The sequence below is a fragment of the Leuciscus leuciscus genome (genome assembly GCF_965113295.1).
Source record: "Leuciscus leuciscus genome assembly, chromosome: 4".
Lineage (NCBI taxonomy): Eukaryota > Metazoa > Chordata > Actinopteri > Cypriniformes > Leuciscidae > Leuciscus > Leuciscus leuciscus.
Window position 1 is genome coordinate 12,789,113 of NC_138728.1, and position 19,858 is coordinate 12,808,970.

The 19,858-nt window shown below is 38.8% G+C and overlaps 1 protein-coding gene across 1 annotated transcript in view; it reads right to left on the reverse strand.

The window, feature by feature from the left end:
- Positions 1 to 19,858, reverse strand: part of plxna4 (plexin A4) — a 216,330-nt gene that overhangs the window by 75,271 nt on the left and 121,201 nt on the right. The window contains exons 4-5 of the mRNA XM_082166984.1: positions 15,415 to 15,546; positions 3,290 to 3,390 (exon numbers count right to left, since the gene is read on the reverse strand). Of these exons, the coding sequence (XP_082023110.1) occupies positions 3,290 to 3,390; positions 15,415 to 15,546 (233 nt within the window). The remainder of the gene's footprint in view (positions 1 to 3,289; positions 3,391 to 15,414; positions 15,547 to 19,858) is intronic.

The following is a 19,858-nucleotide window of genomic DNA, read 5'->3' on the forward strand; positions in this document are numbered from 1 at the left end:
TTTGCATTCTTGAAATCCATGGGTAACTATGGTAACTGGGATTTTGTCCATAGAGGAAGAGTAATTGTATGAGTTAGCAGAGACAGTTACAGTCTACTAAGATGAGCAAAATTAGCCAATTATTAATATTAATTATAATTCTTAATGAAAATTACCTTTAAACAGCTGAAAACCAATCTCTTCCGTGAGCACTTAACCTTATAAAAAAAATAAATAAAAAAAAATAAAAAAAATCCTTTCCCTTTGAAACATCACTTATCAGGCTTATGCTACTCTGAATAATACCAGAACTTCGTATTTTGAGCACTTCCTGCGTTGTTGTTGCTTTTGCCTCTTTATGATGACTCGCTGAACTTAGTCCTAATTTGTAAGTCGCTTTGGATAAGGGCGTCTGCTAAATGACTAAATGTAAATGTAAATGAAAACATTTAAAAAATAATTTTCGCTGTGCCTTCCCTGATATGCCTTTTACTTTTAGTCACGCAGACAAAAGTAAATAATAAAGCTCAGATCGGGTAGAAATATCATTAAGGTGACAACTGCTTTTATGTCCTTTCTAACATCTTGAAAAATATTAATGGCAATTAGAGACATTTTTCACTTATTTTCCAGTTCTGTGCATGAACTTTAAACATCAAACAACTCACAAAAGTTCTTCATTTATCAAGAGGAAGAACCAGTGTTATTTTAGTATTATTTAAATGCCACTATTGTTGTATTTATTAATAGGTTGAATTAGTTTTTTTTTTTTTTTTTTTTTTTAAGTTTGAGTAATTTCAGACAGAGATAGATAGACAGATAGGCAGACAGACCTTGATTGCCGTCCATCTGTAATGTGTGTGCATGCTCTCAAACTAGAATGAACAGGGTGACAGTGCAGTCCATCTGATCTCTGCACTTTTCTATTGATCAGTTTACAAAGACTTTCATCTCTCATTAAAAAGACCACAATACAGTCACTATGACAGAGAATCTCTTTGTGGCATATCAGTGTTAAGATATGCTGCTTTAACCATCTTTACCAATGAAAAACAGGTAGATTACAGGAGACAAATACAGAGTGCTGACAAGAGTCAAGCCTGGCATGAGAGAGCCTTCACTGGGCAGGACTCATGTTACAGGGACCCTGGTTAAGTATGCAGGGGAGGAGAGGATGGGAAAGGTAAACTCCAGGGCAATCAATCAGCCGGGGACCCGGGGAGGCCAGGTCGGATTGCCTGACTCTATCAGAGAGCGGTGCTGTTCACTTTCTCTGGGCATAAGGCCATGAGAAAAAAGAAGAAAGAGAGAGAGGACAGAGTGCTATAAGAAAGTAATGAAAAACACAGAAGAGGCGAATGGGATAGTGATGCATAATGTGAAAAATGCAGTGAAAGACAAAGAAGTCCAAAATAAGTAGTGACACAGCCCTGAATGGAACCGAGGGCTTGCCTCTACAGATGCAGCAATACATGTTGTGTTGCCAACCAACGTAAAGACCTCCTGCGAGAGCTGGCCCTTCTATCACCTGAGGCTAAACAACAAACTGCTGCTGTTTTTATTAGCATTGTGTCCCGTGTACACTTGACACTGTTTCTGCTGCCAGAGGACAGAGAGAAATGACAGAGTGAAGGAGAGAAAGAGCCAGCTCTCTCTCACTGCATTTTCAGTCACAAATGACCTCTTTCCTTCATGGACAATCATAGCCGGTTGATCAGCCTGTAGCTACGGTATAAATACAGGACGTGATCTGAAACTCTACTTAAGCCATTGCCAAAGTGTTCTTTGGACACTACAATGGACATACAATTGCTCCATGATGTCTAAAAAAAATAAAATATATACAATATACTCCATTTCCTTCGACACTACATACCTACATTCATTGCACCTGTTGGTTACCAATCTTATATAAATGCATATAAAACACATAAATGATGCATTGAAAAAATAATGATCAAAAACGAATTGCTAAATAAATAGCTAAACAAATAGCTAAACGGCTAAAATTACTTAATGGCTATATAAATAAATGGCTAATAAAAAACAAAAATTATGTGATTTAAATAAAATGAACAAATTGCTAAAAATTCAAACAGCTAGAAAATGTTAATGGATAAATACATTACAATTATTTATATAAAAACAATTGAAGTGATTAATTAAAATTATTTGCTAAAATTAATTGCTAAAAACGATAAATAAATAAACAAATAAAAAAATAAAGCCCTAAACATGTTCACTAAAAAAATTACAAAGTGGCTCAATTCACCTGTGTTCATTCTATGAACATCAGCTGGATCAGGAAGTGCTTGAGAGCTGGTGTTCAGCAGCAAAGCTCAAGACTGAAACAATCAAACGTCTCGGGAGGAAAGGATATATGCACAGGCCATTTGACCACCGTTCTCACTGTCCTGCACTAAAGCAGCTCTCACTTTTACAAAAGCAAGAGGAAGCAAGAGAGAATGAGAGTGAGAGGGTGAGAGACTGATGAGTGTGAGATTTTAAGCATGCGCGACCTTGGGCAGCCATGTGGCAAACGCCATGCCCATGGCCCCTGTCGAGTCTAGTGCACTCAAAAGCCCTGAGAGAGATAGGTCCAGAATCTCTACATAGCTCTTTACTTCCCCTCACTCTCTGCACTTAAGAGGGTAACGTTGCTCTTGGTCTGAAACACAGCAAATGTCCGCCAGACCTTCTCTGGCCCGGTCGCTCCTTAGTGGCACGGACGATGTGATGTTTTAAGACCTGGACATCGTTGAATATAGAGCTGAGTGAAAGATTGAGATAGCCATGCCACACACAGACTACCCGCACAAACACACTCCTCTGGGGTCCTCAAAAGAGGACAAGAATCCAATTTTCAATTTACAGTGGAGTGGGAAATGTGGTCATCCCTTGAGAGCCTGAAGCATCCATCACCCTCACGTTGTACACAGTGGATGGAAAGGTGGGCTATCTATGAGCATGTGCGATTACGTGTATCCATGTGTGTGCACGTGGTCTGAGATCCATTAGTGGGAAATGTGTGATTGGTGGTAAAGAAAGCTGTTTCCAAACTCTAATGCCACACAATTACTTGAATGTAACTTACTTGAATTACTCTAACTGAGAACATATGCCACACGTTTATTTAAAGTATATAAATAATTATAAAAAAATCATCAATAAGTATCAAAACCTTAAATCTTGTCTTATTTAATTACTCTAACCAACATCTATTACACATTCTCCCTTTCTATAATCCCCAGGGAGTACGTCTGCATTTAGGTGTGCAGGACAGTGTGTTTTGCAGGAGGGTTGTACTCACATGCTATGGAGGACACACCAGCCACAGTGAGGATCTCCAGAACCCAGACACTCGTTGCAGGACGAATACTGCTCGCAGGCCTCCACTGGGACATGGGTCAGCTGGAGACAGACATAGAGAGGTTAGGTTAGGTGTGGAGTGAGACTTTGATTCATTTATGGCTTTCTTAAATTGTTCACGCTGACTACAACATTAAAGGTGGACTCAACTCAACTGTTTCATCTGCAAAGGTTCATACTGTCAAATCTCATTGAAAACGAACACCTTCTGGTCACTCACTGAAATGTATGAATTGAATAACTTTTCCCAGGGTTTTACTTCATGTTCATTCGGAAAATATATTCTGCTGAGCTTTAAAAAAATATTTATATATATAAAAAAAAATTCATCATAAAACTGATAACAGCTTAAACTTTAATACAAGCTGAAAGCAGAAAGACTGAAAAGAAACCCCCCAAAATAATTAGAAGACACATGCAACCATTTGATAAACATGGCGTTTTGTCACACAGCAGGATAAGGATGTGCCAAGAGAGCTCATCCTGGGATCTCAACTCCAGCTAAAGCATCTAACCATTTACAGCCAATTAACACTTATGAACTGGAGAGGCGCTGTGGCACCGATGGGAAACATACCGAACTGAGTCGAACCGAGGGAGAGATCTGCACTGAAATACACATAGTACGTAAGAGCAGTGAAGGCGAGGACCCTGTCTCCATGGCTACGGCCCGGAGCCCTCAGCTTTCTTTTGCTTTGATTGATAACTTGTCACTGGTGTATGACTACTGTCAATCACAGCTTTGATGACAGCTGATAGGTCCAGAGCGGTCAGGCTGGGTGAATGACAGATGACATTACTGGCCTCACCACAGTGGTGTTTTTATTTTTTAAAGAAATGGGCCTTTTGCCACCATTTCAATCAGGCTTGAGAGTGAGACTGCGTTTTCAGATTGAGAAGATTTGACTATAACATTTATAAGAGCCGAATGACCAGTCGCAGTGAATCATGGCTCATATTTAAGTGTGTCGCTCTTGTTCTGGTGTCAGCGCTTATCCATCAGAGTGTGGCTGCATCAAACTATCTCTCTTTCTGGAACATTCTTACAGATATCTCAGCGACATTTATGTGAAATGATTTATGATACAGAAATACTAAATTAAGACCGCCATAACGCCTATTTGGGTGGTAACCATTTTGAGAGGTGATGTGAGGTCATTTCAGCCTTCACGGGGCGATTTTGTCAATGTTTTTAGAAACTACCCAGGAGAAATTTCCAGACCGAATTATCTACTGCTTTTTTACAGAAAGCACCTGATGTAATTGAATGTTCCAACTGACATCTCAGAGTGTTCAAGGAGAACAAATGATTTTGAAAATCTCTTTCGACCACTGCAAAGTGCCGTGGCCACTCATGAGAATTTGGGTATTTGGCACAATGGAAATAAATTACATGAATAAAATTACACCCCGCCACAGAGAGCTTGGAAAATCTTTTTTTATTTAAATTTTTTTATCCTATTGGGCACACAGTCAAAATGGGCAATCTTGAAAAAGTGTTTGTTAAACAACAAAACTCCCCAGTGAATTAAAGGGATAGTTCACCTAAAATAAAAAAATAAATAAAATTGTGTCATAAATTACTCAACCTCATATTGTTCCAAATAAGACTTTAGTTCAAAGAATGTGAATAAAAGCCAAAATATTAAATCTGATCATTATATAAAGCCATTGTGTCTCTTCAGAAGACTTGGATTAAACTACTCGATTCATATTGAATACATTTACAGTGTCTCTATGACAATTTGAATGCATACAATTGGTGGAATGGACTTTCAATGTAGAAACAAAGGTCTTTTTGGTTTCATTAAAAACATCTTCATTTGTGTTTTGAATATGAACGAGTCTCTTACAGGTTTGGAACAACATTAGGGTAAATAATTGATGAAAGAATTTTCATTTGAGGGTGAACTATTCCTTTAATTGGCAGACAAAAGCATGAGTTGAATGTAAACGTTTTCATCCTGATAAATATTTATTAAAAATCATCCTAGTAATTACATCACGTTATGTTCTGTTACAAAAAGAGATTAAACATTAATAAATGGTGTGTTAGCTTTAAACAGGCCTTTTTAGACTCATTTCATTAAAAAACAAGATGATGTGAAATCTCTCTCAATAGGCTCTGCTGTCTAAAAGCCCATTAGAACTATAACTATGGTGCCCTCTGATTTCTCCATCCCAGAGGCTTTGACAAAAATATTCTGACTGGGATTTACAGTAAATAGAGACTTTTCCAAAAGAATGAGAGAAAGAAAGAAAATGCAGTCCTCTGAATGGCTTTAAAGGTATAGTTACATTTACAGTTATTAGAGAAAGATAAAGAGCATAAAAGAAGAAAGCAGGGGGTGAAAAAGAGAGACCAGGAGGTTGCGACTGAAAGAGGGCATCCTTTGGAAGAGTGCTCCAGATGGCTCGATCTCGCTGCTGTGTCTGTGGTTCTAAATCCAGGAGAAAAGTCATTTCTCTCTTGTCACGCACACACGATGCCTGTCAGCTGGTCTCGGTGCCGCCACAAAGCCCCCCGTCACTCCCCGGCTACACACCTGAATTTTCTTCCTCCATTTCACAGCTATGAAGAGGTAAATTATCAGGCATTGTGATAGAGCGCCTGCCTTAGCATAGGGGGCCTGAGAGACTTGCAGGTTAGGCCTTAGTGAGCAGAGAGGGAGATTGACTCTCATTACCTTTAGAAAATGATAAGGGTTTAGGAGCCGACCGTGAAATTCTCCCCTCTGATACGACGGGTTTCCTTCCTATTTATGAAAGAGCTTGTTGCGCTTGTGGAAATGTCTGTCTCATGCTCTCTGTATGTGTGTGTGTCTGTGTGTGTGTCTGTGTGTGTGTGTGTGTGTGTGTGTGTGTGTGTGTGTGTGTGTGTGTGTGTGTGTGTGTGTGTGTGTGTGTGTGTGTGTGTGTGTGTGTGTGTGTGTGAAATCACAGATTGTGAAGGCAGGAGCTTTCACAAAGCATCAGATATGTATGCAACAGGCACACATGACTGATATAAATCTCTGAAATTAATAAGAGAGCAACCCACAGATGAAATTTATAATCTCATGTGTGAGTATGGATGTGTGTGTGTGTTCATACATACTTCAGTCAGCTAGGCATAAACCCCATCATCACATGTTGTGAACAGCAGGTTATTTTTAGGGCAGAAGCAGAGCCATCTGTCCGCACACCTCTTTTTAATAATAATACTTGATAATATGAGATTTTTACATTCTGAAGAATAGTGTCTGCCTGTGCAAAACCTGCCACCACAATGCTTATGTGTTTGACAGGGCATTGCAATTCTGTTGCTAAAATGTTCTTTGTGGTTTGTAGGGTGTTGCTTAGGTTATTCTGGATCATTATTGGCCCAAAAACCAAAACCTCACCCCCAAGTCTCTATTATATTCACATCTCTAGATATTGCTCAAATCCCTAAACTTAAAGGTGAAGTGTGTCATTTTTGTGCCACTAGCATCGTCAACAGAATTGCATGCTTTCAAATGGGTTTTCGAACACCCAACTTCAATTGGTTAAAGTATTTTAGCATAGACAAAATCTGCATTTCATTAAGTGAGCATGCAACATTTTTGATCGCCCTCTTATTTCCATCATTTTTTTGTTCTGTCTCAACTACATAATCCAACAGGTTCTCACTCCCAACTAGTCACAAGTTTACGCTTGGTCAGGACCCCTCACTGTCACTTTTCAACAAACAGGGTAAATTTTTTGATGCGTGTGAGAAGGTGTTGCAATATCACTAAAAGTGCAAAAGCCAAAATAACTACATAAAATTATTTTTATTATTATTAATAATAAATTAGGCTACTCTTATTTAACAGTTATTTTTAGTGAATCAAAAACACTGTTTACCGATTTACAAACAAATGATTCATTTGAGCCAGTCCTATTAATGAATCATGCAAAAATAGCAATTAAACTACATACAGTAGTTTGGGCCCTCTTGATAATTATTTAAACATGTTTTTGTAATGTTTTGTAAAGTTCCCTTTAAAATGTACTGCATTTGCAAGAATATGTAGACAAAATACACTATATATCTATAATAAATATATCCAAATGAATCAGAATCAAATCAATTCAAAATTTAATCAAAAAATCAAAATCAGAAAAAAATCTGTAATTCTTCCTAGGTAGCACATACTTTAATATGCCACGCACTTCCTGTTAGATTCAGTGAGTGAGTCTATGAATAGCGCACTCCGCTGGTGTAGAGTGGATATGCGATCTCTGCCGTAGCTACAGTAATACATGACTGTGAATTCTGCATTTTGTCTCAGTGGCCCACAACAGAGCGCACTTTAACACACTCCCCACGGCGATAGACAGAGACGGAGACAACAGGAGGAGGAAGAAGACAAATGTGTCCAGAAAGAGGACTTCCCGCTGCCCTCTCGAGCTGGAAAAGGAGTGGCCCCGACTCAGGAATCTCATTATGTCGTAAATCCGTTAGATTATTAGTCATTTATCTGAGAGCTCTGTAAGAGGATAGAGACCAGCAGATAATGAGGCAAACTGACAAATGACACTGGCCCAACAGATTAATGCAGCCAAAAACTAGCTGCGTACGGAGGCAGCATTTTAAGGCATCGTACGGAGGCTCGCTCTAAATGCTTTTAGAAGTGAGTCTGTGTGTGTATGCACGTAAATAAAACTATATAAGAGCTTCCACAATAGTTGTGACACTCCACCTAAGTGTTTTCTGCTTGTCTATAGATTGAAACGCTGCATGTGAAATTAAAAGCAGACTCCTCATCACCTGTTTTGTAATACCTGGTCATCAAGCCTACTTTATTTACCCGACTAACCTAATCAAACAAAGTCCTCTTCCATTTCTTTCTCCCTATATGAAAACCATCGGTAAATCCCACAGACCTGACTGACTGGCAGAGTTCCTCAGTCATTCCTCAGTTTATTATGGAGTCTAATCCACTGGGCTCATCTGTAGCTCAACGGTCCTCTGCTGGCATTAACAAACTTCCTCTGACTCACCATTTCTTGCATGAAGTGAGCTGACTATCTACATAGCATTTATGTTTAAGGTATGTTTAAACAATCAAACCGAACGTTTGAACTCACCTAAAACAGCTACGTTGGACACCAGATATGAGAAACAGCATATAACAAGACAATGTACATTTAGTTGTGGTGAAATTTTTAATAACTGTCTTAATGAAAATATACAATTGAAGAAAGTTTTCTGTGAGTGTTAGGATTCTAGTTAGGGATGGAAAATGTCATCTCATAATACAAAACAATGGAATTCTCCATTATGATAAAAAACAAACATATGCGAGTGTGTGTGAGACAGTCGCCCTTATCAGCGGCATAATGTTGTGTTTTCAAGAACCGATGAGTCACAGAATCAACAGGCTTCAGGGAAGAAGTGACATGTGACAGAACAATATCTGACATACAACACACTAAGCTCGACCCAGCCAATTACCTGCTGATCAAACATTAGCTGAGCTTCAGCCAATCACAGAGAAGCTATATTATTGCGCGAGAGCATAAAATAAAATAAAATAAAATAAAAAGGAATAAAATAATTTCAAACATGTCAAACACAAAAACTGCAGCTAACACCAACACAACTACACACTCATATTTAAATGAAATCTTCCCTCCGACACACTAACACAACCACACATGTAAAGACACAAGGCACACGTATCCCTCTCTTTCCGTATTTTCCCATTTTTGGATGTTTAACCACCAGTGAAGCAGAAGACAGATGACAACATCTCATCATAACTGATTTATGAAATGAATCCATCAATGTCCATCTTAAATGAATCTCACTGGTAACGCACGCACACACACAGCCTGGCTGACAAGAAATTTCATTGTGATTTGGGCATCAGAGGGGGTCATGAAAAGTGCATACGTGTATAGAGTGCTTGTCAGTGGAAGATGAACGCTGGTAATATGAGTTGCAATGTTCTCCTCTCTCATAGTAACAAACACAGCAGCACTGAGCTGTTGCCAACTTAATTAACATGTCTCATTAACGTGCCTCAAGTGTCAAATATTTATATATTAAAAAAAATCCATTTTAATGTTGCATATACTGACAGACACTAACACATTTATATTTACATCATTGTGAGAATCTCCTACTGTCATGTATTGTTCATTAAGCAATTGATCCGATGTTGGATCGCTTTGTGTTCATACTGTTCTGGAAGTCAAATTTGATAGATTTATTTTTAAATGAAGCACCTTTAAATGAAGCTGATTACTAGACTAACCATAACCCTTCTGATAGTACACTATTCAGTCCCATCAGCTGGGTCTCCACAAAGCTGCACTTCTTTCTATATTCCTGGAGACATTTGGTGGAAATCTGACATGCATCCATCCCCAGAACCGCAGCAGATGCTCAGGTCTGGTAGCTGGTCATAGTCATGGTTAAACAGGCTGTGCCCTTCCATGCCCTGGGGGCTTCGCAGACGGAAAATACAATTATGTGCGCTGTGAACCCAGCCACTCTGTGTGCTAACTGGATTTACATTCAGGCCTTGATACTCCACTCCCGGCCGTCACACAAACATATCAGAGCTGATTCTGTCCAGACGACATCATTAGGCCTACAGGCACCAAAACCAAGAACCACATCACTAAACGCACTATAGAAAACAGATCAGAGTAGCCACACACACACACACACACACACACACACACACACACACACACACACACACACACACACACACACACACACACACACACACAAATGCTGAACTAACAACACTGACTTTCCCTCTCACCTTTTATTGCTCTTTCCTCTAAACAAGGATATATTATAATCTTTTATTGTGTTTAAAGGTGAAGTTGGTGATTTTTGTGCTATTTGCTAAAATAACTGTTTTCTGAACACTCCTCGTCTTCCATTGGTCAGCCTAACTCTAAAAGACAGTATAGCTACACATACTTGTTGCATGTGTTATTCAACAATATGTATGTGCTTGCAACCTGGCATTTGTGTGTCCATTTGAAACTCCTTTAATCACAATCAGCATTTCAGGAGAAATGCCTTTGTTCTCGATGACTAAAATTCCCCGAAAGTTTGCCAAAAGCATCCAGACATCCTGAGTACTTCTTTTCACTCAAACACAATGGGCTGCAGTCTAAGTAGGCCACTGCAATAACACAACGAAACGTTCTCAAGATCCGAATGTCACAACGGGGGATTGGCAGAGAACGTTGCATATGGGACCGTCGTTAAATGGCAGCTCGTAATTGAAATTAAAGGTCGTCTTTATTAAACCTGTTCTGATGAGGTGGCAGATGCCTTATCCCACCTATGAATGCCCAGAGCTGATCTGCAATGAAAGAGTTTGACTTTGAGCTGTTTGGCTGGTGTGAGACACACTTAAATTATTAACACTTACACTACCTGCAGTTTCAACTTGCCCTACATGAATTATGAATATGCTGCAAGCATGAGAGTGTATAGAAGCCACTGTCTCCAGCCTGCTTTGTGACATAGCTGTAATAAAAAACACACAGAGACAAAAAATCTATTTAATTTCCCTGAAAACAGGGAAAACGAACATCAATTCTTCAGATTTAAACGAAGCCATTGAAGCAACAATTGTCTTAAATTGCGGACAGAGTGTTCTAGGGTAGGACAAAGCCAAGGCGTACGTGCTCACCTGCGACGGGTTTTGCACAAAAGACAGATCCGAAAATCCGGTGTAAAATGACAGTAAACTGCAAGAGAGAAGAACACAACTTCCATTTGGATGGTACTTAGACAACAAAAGGCTTTAATGTGCCAAGACCAGTAATTTGTGTAACTCCATTGAGCTCTGAACCTCACTGTCATTCGTTTAATGCAGTAGAACTATAGCTGAGGCCTCTGTCATTAACACACACAGCTGTCCCTCTGACCACACACACGCGTCTGACGCTGACATTGTCTAAAGTTACAATAAAAACACTTAGCCCTAGAAGAAAGGATGACAAATGTGGACAAAAAGCCAAGCACAATAATTAGCTGTAAGCTCTGATAACTGTAATCTGCATCACTCTCAACAGACAGTCTGGCCCCTTTCCTTAAAAAGACATTTATCTTGCTGTTTAAAATGATACAGGAAAGTAGCCAGATTTAATTAGAGGGATAATCAGGGGATTAATTAGAAAGAGAAAGTAAGAGAGGGAGAGAGAAAGAGACAGAGAGAGAAGGAAGCAAAAAAAAAAAAAAAAGTGATCAGCAAAGGTAGAAGTTGCTCTATTGTTAAAATTAAGTCACCTTATAATTTACAGTAAAACGGTCCAACGTTGGTTCTAATTCATTAAAAAATATTTAAATTATCTATCCAAGTGTCACCTTTCTGCATGAATTATATACTATACATGTCTCTTTTTAGTTCAAACATTATAATTGAAAGAATATAATTTCCAACCATTTTTTCGAAAGTGCCCTACTTAATGCACCACTTTTGTCAGTAATTTTGAATTTTTTAATAATGTCGTCAGAAGCCACAATAGTATCCAACAGTGCCCGCCCACTTTTATTTGGTGGCCTTGGTTTCGGAAGTATTTTTGACAAAGACATTTTTATAAAGTCTCTGTTAAAGTATTATAAACCATGAATCATCCCAAACCAGAATATGTTGATTATGTATGTAGAACTACCATTTACATTTTTTGGGGCAAAATATACATTCTGTATATACAAATATATTTAAGAAGTTAGAGAGCGTAGGGAGACTCCGTTACATCATTTGCAGTGCCTCATGGGAGTGGGTGGGCACTGAAGAGTTATTTTGGCATGATGTGCTTTCGATTCTATGACTGGTGGAGATTTCTTTGTAAATAATGGTTTATAATTCCTGGTTAAAAACTACATTACCCATGATTCTACAAAGTTGAAGTTACTAACTGTTGACTGTGGCATATAAAGACCGCCATATAGAATTAGGGTCCAGGGTCAAAGGTGACTTAACATAAGATCTTAAAATAAAAACATTTTACAGTAGTGGACTTCATGTATCAGACGGCTCATACAGTATTCCCTCAACAGGCCTGGTTTCATGGGAACCGTGATCAGTGCTGTACTCACAGCTGACCTCAGCAATGACTCCGTAAGGGGCACTATTGGCTCTCGAACCCAGCAAAACTTGAGCTCTGTTCAACCAATCAGCCTTAACCACACAGATAACCCAGACCATCTCAGCTCCCAAACACTATCATTCCCTGCCTCTTAATCCCTCACATTCCCTCCCTCTATCTCTTTCACTCTGTCTTTAAGGCTGGACCAGCAGGAGATTATCGACCTACTGTCCTTATTTTTCCTGCTCCACTCTCCCGCTGGGAATTTATATGACAGCGTGTGCTCATGATTGTTCTAGTATACACTAAATCTGGGATGTAGGCAGTAAATGCAGAAAAAAAAAATCATGTTCCAGTTTACTAAACCTATTATTTTTCCTTTTACATTTTTAATACAAAAAGAGCAGTCACAGGTGTATCATGCTGAACTTCCACGCAGCCCCCAAGCTTTACTATTACACAGAGACCACATGACTGCCTCACAAATGTAACACACACACACAGACACACAAAGAATTATAATAATGAAAAAATATATATTTTCTGAGTGTACAGTATACAGTGAAAGTGTACGTGTGAAAGAGTTTAAGGTACACAAGGGTAAATGTTTTAAGTGGTGAAGGTTTTGTGTGTGTGTGTGTGTGTGTGTCTGTGTGTGTGTCTGTGTGTGCAAGAATGGAGCAGATGCACTAGGCTCAACCACAAAAACAGTCATGAGAATTTCTGCATTTTGTTATCAGTCATAAATATTAATGCGGACATCTCAACCACAGAGCTAGAGACAAACTGTGAGAGTGGGATAGACAGACAGAGAGAGAGACTAAGACAAAAAAGCAAGCCAAAAAAATGGCATGTCTCTGTTATTCACAGCAAAACAAACGAAAATGTAAACACAGAAATGAGTCTGAGTGAGATCCGAATCTGAGCAAATATATTAAACTATCAAAGCAATAAAGCAGTTCACTGGAAAATTCTGTGAAAGTTTCAATAGAATTATTCAAACAGACAACCTGTGAGTCTTTCTGTGATTCACACTGTTTATGTCCAGCCACGAGTATAACACAGTTTTGGCATTATTTTATTTCACATTCATTCAAGATCACAACTCAGGTGAAATATAATTTGGTTTGCTGTGGTGCTGTAGATTCAGCAGTGGTGCTAGTGATGCAAGAAGCATTGTGTTACATCATAGATCATTAAATTTTAAAGCAAACTAGAATAAATCTTTCAGTGTGCATGTGTGTACATGTGTGCTGGGGGGGGGGGGGGGGGGATATACAGGTGGGATGAGAGAATGCATGTTCACTAAATAGCTTCTAAATATATGCATGATTCCCCAGTAGATGTGATCCCCTGATGTTTGGGACTAAACAGAAACCAGACGACAACTCTCTAACTGGGCTAATAGGCTAATTGCAACAGGGTGAGATTATTCACTGGCAGAACACCACAGGTCCAGCTCTGGTATTTATTCACGTCAAAGAAAACACCATCTTTCATTTCCCATAAGACTAGAGTAGATGATCATGGCCTAGTTTTAAACCAGACTTTCAACTTGTCTTAAATTATGTTTACAGCATAGCTAAAGTTGGTGAGAGTGACCAAAACTGCCTGGATTCTAGTTTAACATCTGAATTGATGTGGGAAATCATTAAGATGTAGGAAATATTGTGTTCTGGTGTAAGAGTCAAGGTGAGGTCACTTAGCAAAAAAGGTCTATTGTCAATAGAGTAGCCATGTGTGAAGAACAGCTCACACAGAAGTCACTTTCTCGTTTTCAGTTTTCGGGTTGACCCATTTTCTGTCTAAGCCGTTTTCTGTTGGTCAATTTGTAAAATCTGTGTGATCAACTTGAATCAGAATCAAAATCTGCATTAGGAAATATTTTGCCATGAACTAAAAAATCCTGATCACGTGGATTCCAATTAAAGAGCGAAATCCAGTCAGAGCAAAGGTGTCCAAACACAATTTCTAAAACTATCCAGTAGTAACTTTTGCAGACTAGGTAATTTACAAGTTGTGTCCAGCGAATGTGATTGACTAGCTCTACCTGAGCTGTGCCTCAAATCCCAGGATGCTGTCATCCACTGACCCTCACTGCTAGTGAAGTGGATTTTACTGAATGAGATTTCAGATTTATTGCCATTGCTATAAATCGTGACATTGCCTGACCATCCGCTTTCAGGCGAGAGTGTGACATTACAGAAGCAGTGTATTGAAGTAAAAGGATTTGTGGGTAAAAATGTCGACTTGAATTTGCCTTGATATTCAAACTAACTATTTGGGACTCTTTAACCGTTTGTAAGTATGTGTGTGTGTAAGAGAGAGAGAACTGAAAGCCTTAAATCCAGGTGATAAGTGTAGACAAGAGTGTTCGGGGTAATATAAAAGAATGGAGAGCACCTCATCTAGGGGTCAGAGGTCAAAGGTTAAAACACCTAATTGTCACAATTTAAGTGTTATCTTGATTCATGCAGCAGACATGATAAACAGTGTAGGACTGTGTAGGACCTGGACATAGGTGGCATAAAACGCTATATTGGGTAATTCGAAAAGCATCATTTATGTCACAAGAAAAGCCCTGATGACAGGTTATCTGAGTTGGGATGTTTTTACAGCACTAAGTGCATGCAGTGTTTTTCTGATTTCGACATTTACAAGCTTCAGTAGTGCTAAAGATATCAGGGACAGAGCCAAATCTCCTCCATTACACCGATTGGGCCATTTTGAGCAGGCATATACTAATGTGTAAATTGTGTGTGTATTTTTGACACAGTGAGTGAAAATTTAATCCACTAAACCATCACCTGTCACTTTTTATAATATGAAATGTCCTATCTTCTCTTTGGCTGTCCAAGCGCATCTCTCAGGCTGTAATTACAGTAAGTGAAACCCACAAATTCTGGTATAATTTTATCGCTCACTCTTTCCCAGCTTACATGTGTTGCGTAAATCCTGATGCATTTTGGGCAAATGGTAGCAGTGACTCACCTGTGACTCCGACATCACATACACAAAGTGCTGATCGGCAGAGAAGGCCATGTCTCTCAGGATCGGCCCATTGTCGACCACCTGGATGGTTTCGTACTGCAACGCACCATAGGTAGGACCATCTACCCGAATCTGAAAGGAGAGCGAATAAAGACACTGTGTTACTCGACCATTTATACGTTAGTAACATGTGAAAGAGACAGAGGCTGTTTTCAAAATCACACCCATACCCTTAAATACAGCACTATTTGAGGGGACAGCTATTTGTAGTGGAATGCGAAACCAAAGTGGACGTTATCAAGTGCACTCATTAAATCCCACAATGCAACGGAATAACAAGTATACAACCGATGTACGCTCAACGGCTAGAAAATACCCATAATGCACTGTGAGAGTCGTGCATCGAATTAATTCCCGCGTCTGACCAGAAGATGTCTTCCGCAGCTGATTCATCCATCCATCCACTTTCCAAACCGCTGGTCTAATGTGGCTACAGCATAAAATCATACAGGTATAAATTCCATTTTAATTGATTATTTAATAGTTAATTAAGGTTATACATCCCAGTTTCCATGACAGAGTTCAAGATCAATCTTTTCATTACTACTGGAGCTGCCAGTTTGCTAAGTTTCAAATGATCATTTAACAGCAAGCATAAACTATTTAAAAGAGGCAGTCCTTCCGGCGCACTCACTCACACATTTTCATTCACTCCTTCAAGTGGACTATATTAGTGAAGTAATGTAAGGAATGGTGAATAAGGTTGTAGGGGGTGATTTTGAACACAACCAGAGTAAAGCAGAGGGGAAGGGAAAAGAGTTGTTAAGTTGCTAGACAGCTGTAGGCGACGTTACGTGCCATAAATTGCAGGTTCAGCAGAGAGCTGTAACATTCTCACACAGTTGGACTGCAGTGATGGAGGTCTCATGACTATATCTGAACATCTGTTGTTGCTGACGCAAAAGTGCACACTCACACTCTGTTCTGGTCTAGATATAACCCTAGCCTCCCTCCAGACTACATCTTCCAACCAAACAGAGTCACTAAAGGGCCCTGTGAGAACTAAAGTCTTTGTACCTGCCATTACACATTACAATACACCTGATAACCCATTATGAAAGAATGAATGAGCCATTTCCCTTCCCTTTTTGACACTAAACAGTTTAGGAGGTATCATGTCCATTCCTATCTGAATAAACCGCTTTATCTGTGCGTTTATGGCCTGGACTCCCATCAGACCGCAAGATCATTTTACCACAAGAGACGTATAAAATAATTTTGTGGCACCACTTCAAAAAGTCCCTCCCTGAGTCTCTGTAAAGTTTAAGTGTTCCCTTTGGCTTTGCATTCACTTTCTCTGGGGCTTCTTGTACTGTATGTTGAGGGTCACAAACAAAAAAGAAAAAAAGCGCTACAACAAAAGAAGAGAACAGAAGGGAAAGGGGCGAAAGAAAGCAAAAACCCTTCACACGAGGCAAAGCCTTATTCAGCAAGAAGGTTATCTAATCTCTCAAATCGAGGGCTGGTTAATTTGGCAGGGATTGGGTTTCGGCCAGGAAGGGCTGCAGTGTTTGGGATGGCAGCGTGTGGACAGTGGAAGAATGAACTGCAGGAGGGCTTGTGAAGCCCCGGTCGAGCCCCGAGAGAGATACATGGAGTGGTCCGACATCAGATCACTGGAGGGATGGCCATTATCACAACCGTAGATAAACAAATTAGCCCAAGGGGATGACTATTAGCATGTCTGTTAGCGTTAGCACGGAGGAATAATAGGAGAGTATTTGATCACAGATAGAGTAAGAAAAAAAGAAAAAAGAAGAAGCTAAATCAACATGCTAATATACAAGACAACAGAGCGACACCGGACTATTAGAGGCCCTCAAGTAGCAGTTCATTAGCCCTAAAGTACATCAGTTTTTATTAAAGTATTAGCAATATTTTATTTTATGATTATAAATGCTTAATTCCTAAGCCTTGAACAAAACAATATACTTTTCTCCCTTTCATTTCAATATCAATAAAGTGGATTATATTCTTTAAATCCTGATTGGATTACACCACTAATCAGTGAATCACACAATCATTTAGATTTAATTCCAGTTCAAAGCCATGGCTCTGACACCATTTAGACAGTTGTTGTTATCTTACCCTCAATTTCACACTTTCTGTGTGTTTGTACCAAAAAAAAAAAAACGTAAAAAACGTAAACTTCTATAATGCATTACCATTACAATTCGTTGCAGACTGTCTTAAAATAGAATAACTCTTTAATTTTGGAGTAGAAGTAAGCCTGCACGTTTCTGCTCCATGCATTGTGCTCTGTGGGACCTCAGGTACACACTAACCACTGCAGTGTCTCAAAACATCCCCCTAGTGGCCATGGACTGTAAAAACAGTGGCCAGTCATGCGAGACAATATGTGGGGTTACAAAATAAATGATAGTGATTAAATGTGGTCAAGGTTAAATTACAAAGAACATTGATGGTTAACAGCTATTTTTCAGAATTTACATCAAGGTCACTCGATTATGCATGATAAAAGTGCTTTTAGTATTATAGTTTTTTTTTAAATTTTATTCAATATATGAATGAAAAAGGATGATGAAGCAATATCACAGCATTGCTCATTTGTAACCCTTGATATAGATCAGAGGTTAAAGAATCAGATTGTTATAGGGCAGTGTAGTAGAGAATGGCAGGCTAGTTAAGATCAGCCAAGCGAACAGCAAACAGAAGGAGAGGTGATGAAGGAGGCCATAACCACAGGAGCTCTGCAGCTTCATAATGTGGGCAGGACTCTACCCAGCATCCATGGAAACTGCAATTTCCTCTGGTTCAAAACAACTTCATCTTAAGCCCTGGTATCAGGCCAGTGATATGACTAGAGATTAAGACTGATGGTGTAGTAGACTATATTCTCAAAAACTGTGGGATGAATTCACTAAAACAGTTGGAGACTATTAGGTGTGGTATCCCAAAACTGTGTCTTATTCACTGAAGAGCCTTACTTTTTTACCCTCCAGCTATAGTAGATGATGAATACAGAACTTTATCACTTTTCCACTCAGAATATTTACCAAGCAGGTTTTGTCATTATGTATGTGAAACATTTTTCTTGAAATCTTTTTATTTTATTGAATCCTTTTAGGTTAGCTTAGAGCTTTCTTTAAACTTACTTGATTTAAAAAAATAATATACACACACACACATATATATATATACATATATATATATATATATATATATACATATATACATATATACATATATACACACACATTATATATATATATATATATATATATATATATATATATATATATATATATATATATACACATACATACACACTAGTGATGCTCCGATCAGCATTTTTGGGGCCGATCACCGATTACCGATCACCAAAATGCCGATTTTGCCGATCACTGCCGATCACAGAATGGAAATATGCTAGAGTCAAGAAAATCTTGAAGAACCACCAATATTTATTTAATTGTAGTTAGAAAACAAGATAACATAAGGCTACTGTAGGCCACCTTTTCCAAATAAGGCACAGTATAATTTTTCAAAACAAAGAGGGGTCAGGCAGACTACAATGGATGTAGTTGAGGAACTAACTAGGCTACATCAGATCCAAAAAATAAAATAATGACAATGACATTTGAGGTTATTAAAACAGTAAGTCCCGCCCCTCGACTGCCAAAAATAAAAGTGTTCGAGCGAGCAAAATCAGCAGGCGAGAGGAGATCAAGCGCGAGAGTGTGGGGAATGATCATGCGTGCGCGCGAGGGCAGAGATGTCATGCGCCCGCGCAGGGTTTGAATGAGCTCGCGAGTTCCCGTTTCCTCGCGCGTAGATCTGTTATCCTCTCGCGAATGTCATTTACCGCGCGCGCCAGCATCAGTTGTGCGCTCGTTTATAATTGCCATTGAATTGACGTCATAGGAGAACTCATTTTGCCACTGTTAAGCAAGCTCTGCTCTGCTGTTGTGTTGCCGCGCATGCGGAAAAGTTGCGCGAGTTATTTACGTCACGTGATCGGCTTTTTTGATCGGCGCTTTTGGGGGTTGCCGATCAAGCTATTTTTTGCCAATATCGGCCGATCATGATCGGCGGCCGATCAATCGGAGCATCACTAATACACACACACACACACACACATTTTATATATATATATATATATATATATATATATATATATATATATATATACACACACACACATATTATTGATATATATATATATATATATATATATATATATATATATATATACACACACACACACACACACACACACACATATTATATATATATATACACACACATATTATATATATATATATATACACACACACACACATACACACACATACACACACACACACACACACACACACACATATATATATATATATATATATATATATATATATATAGTATG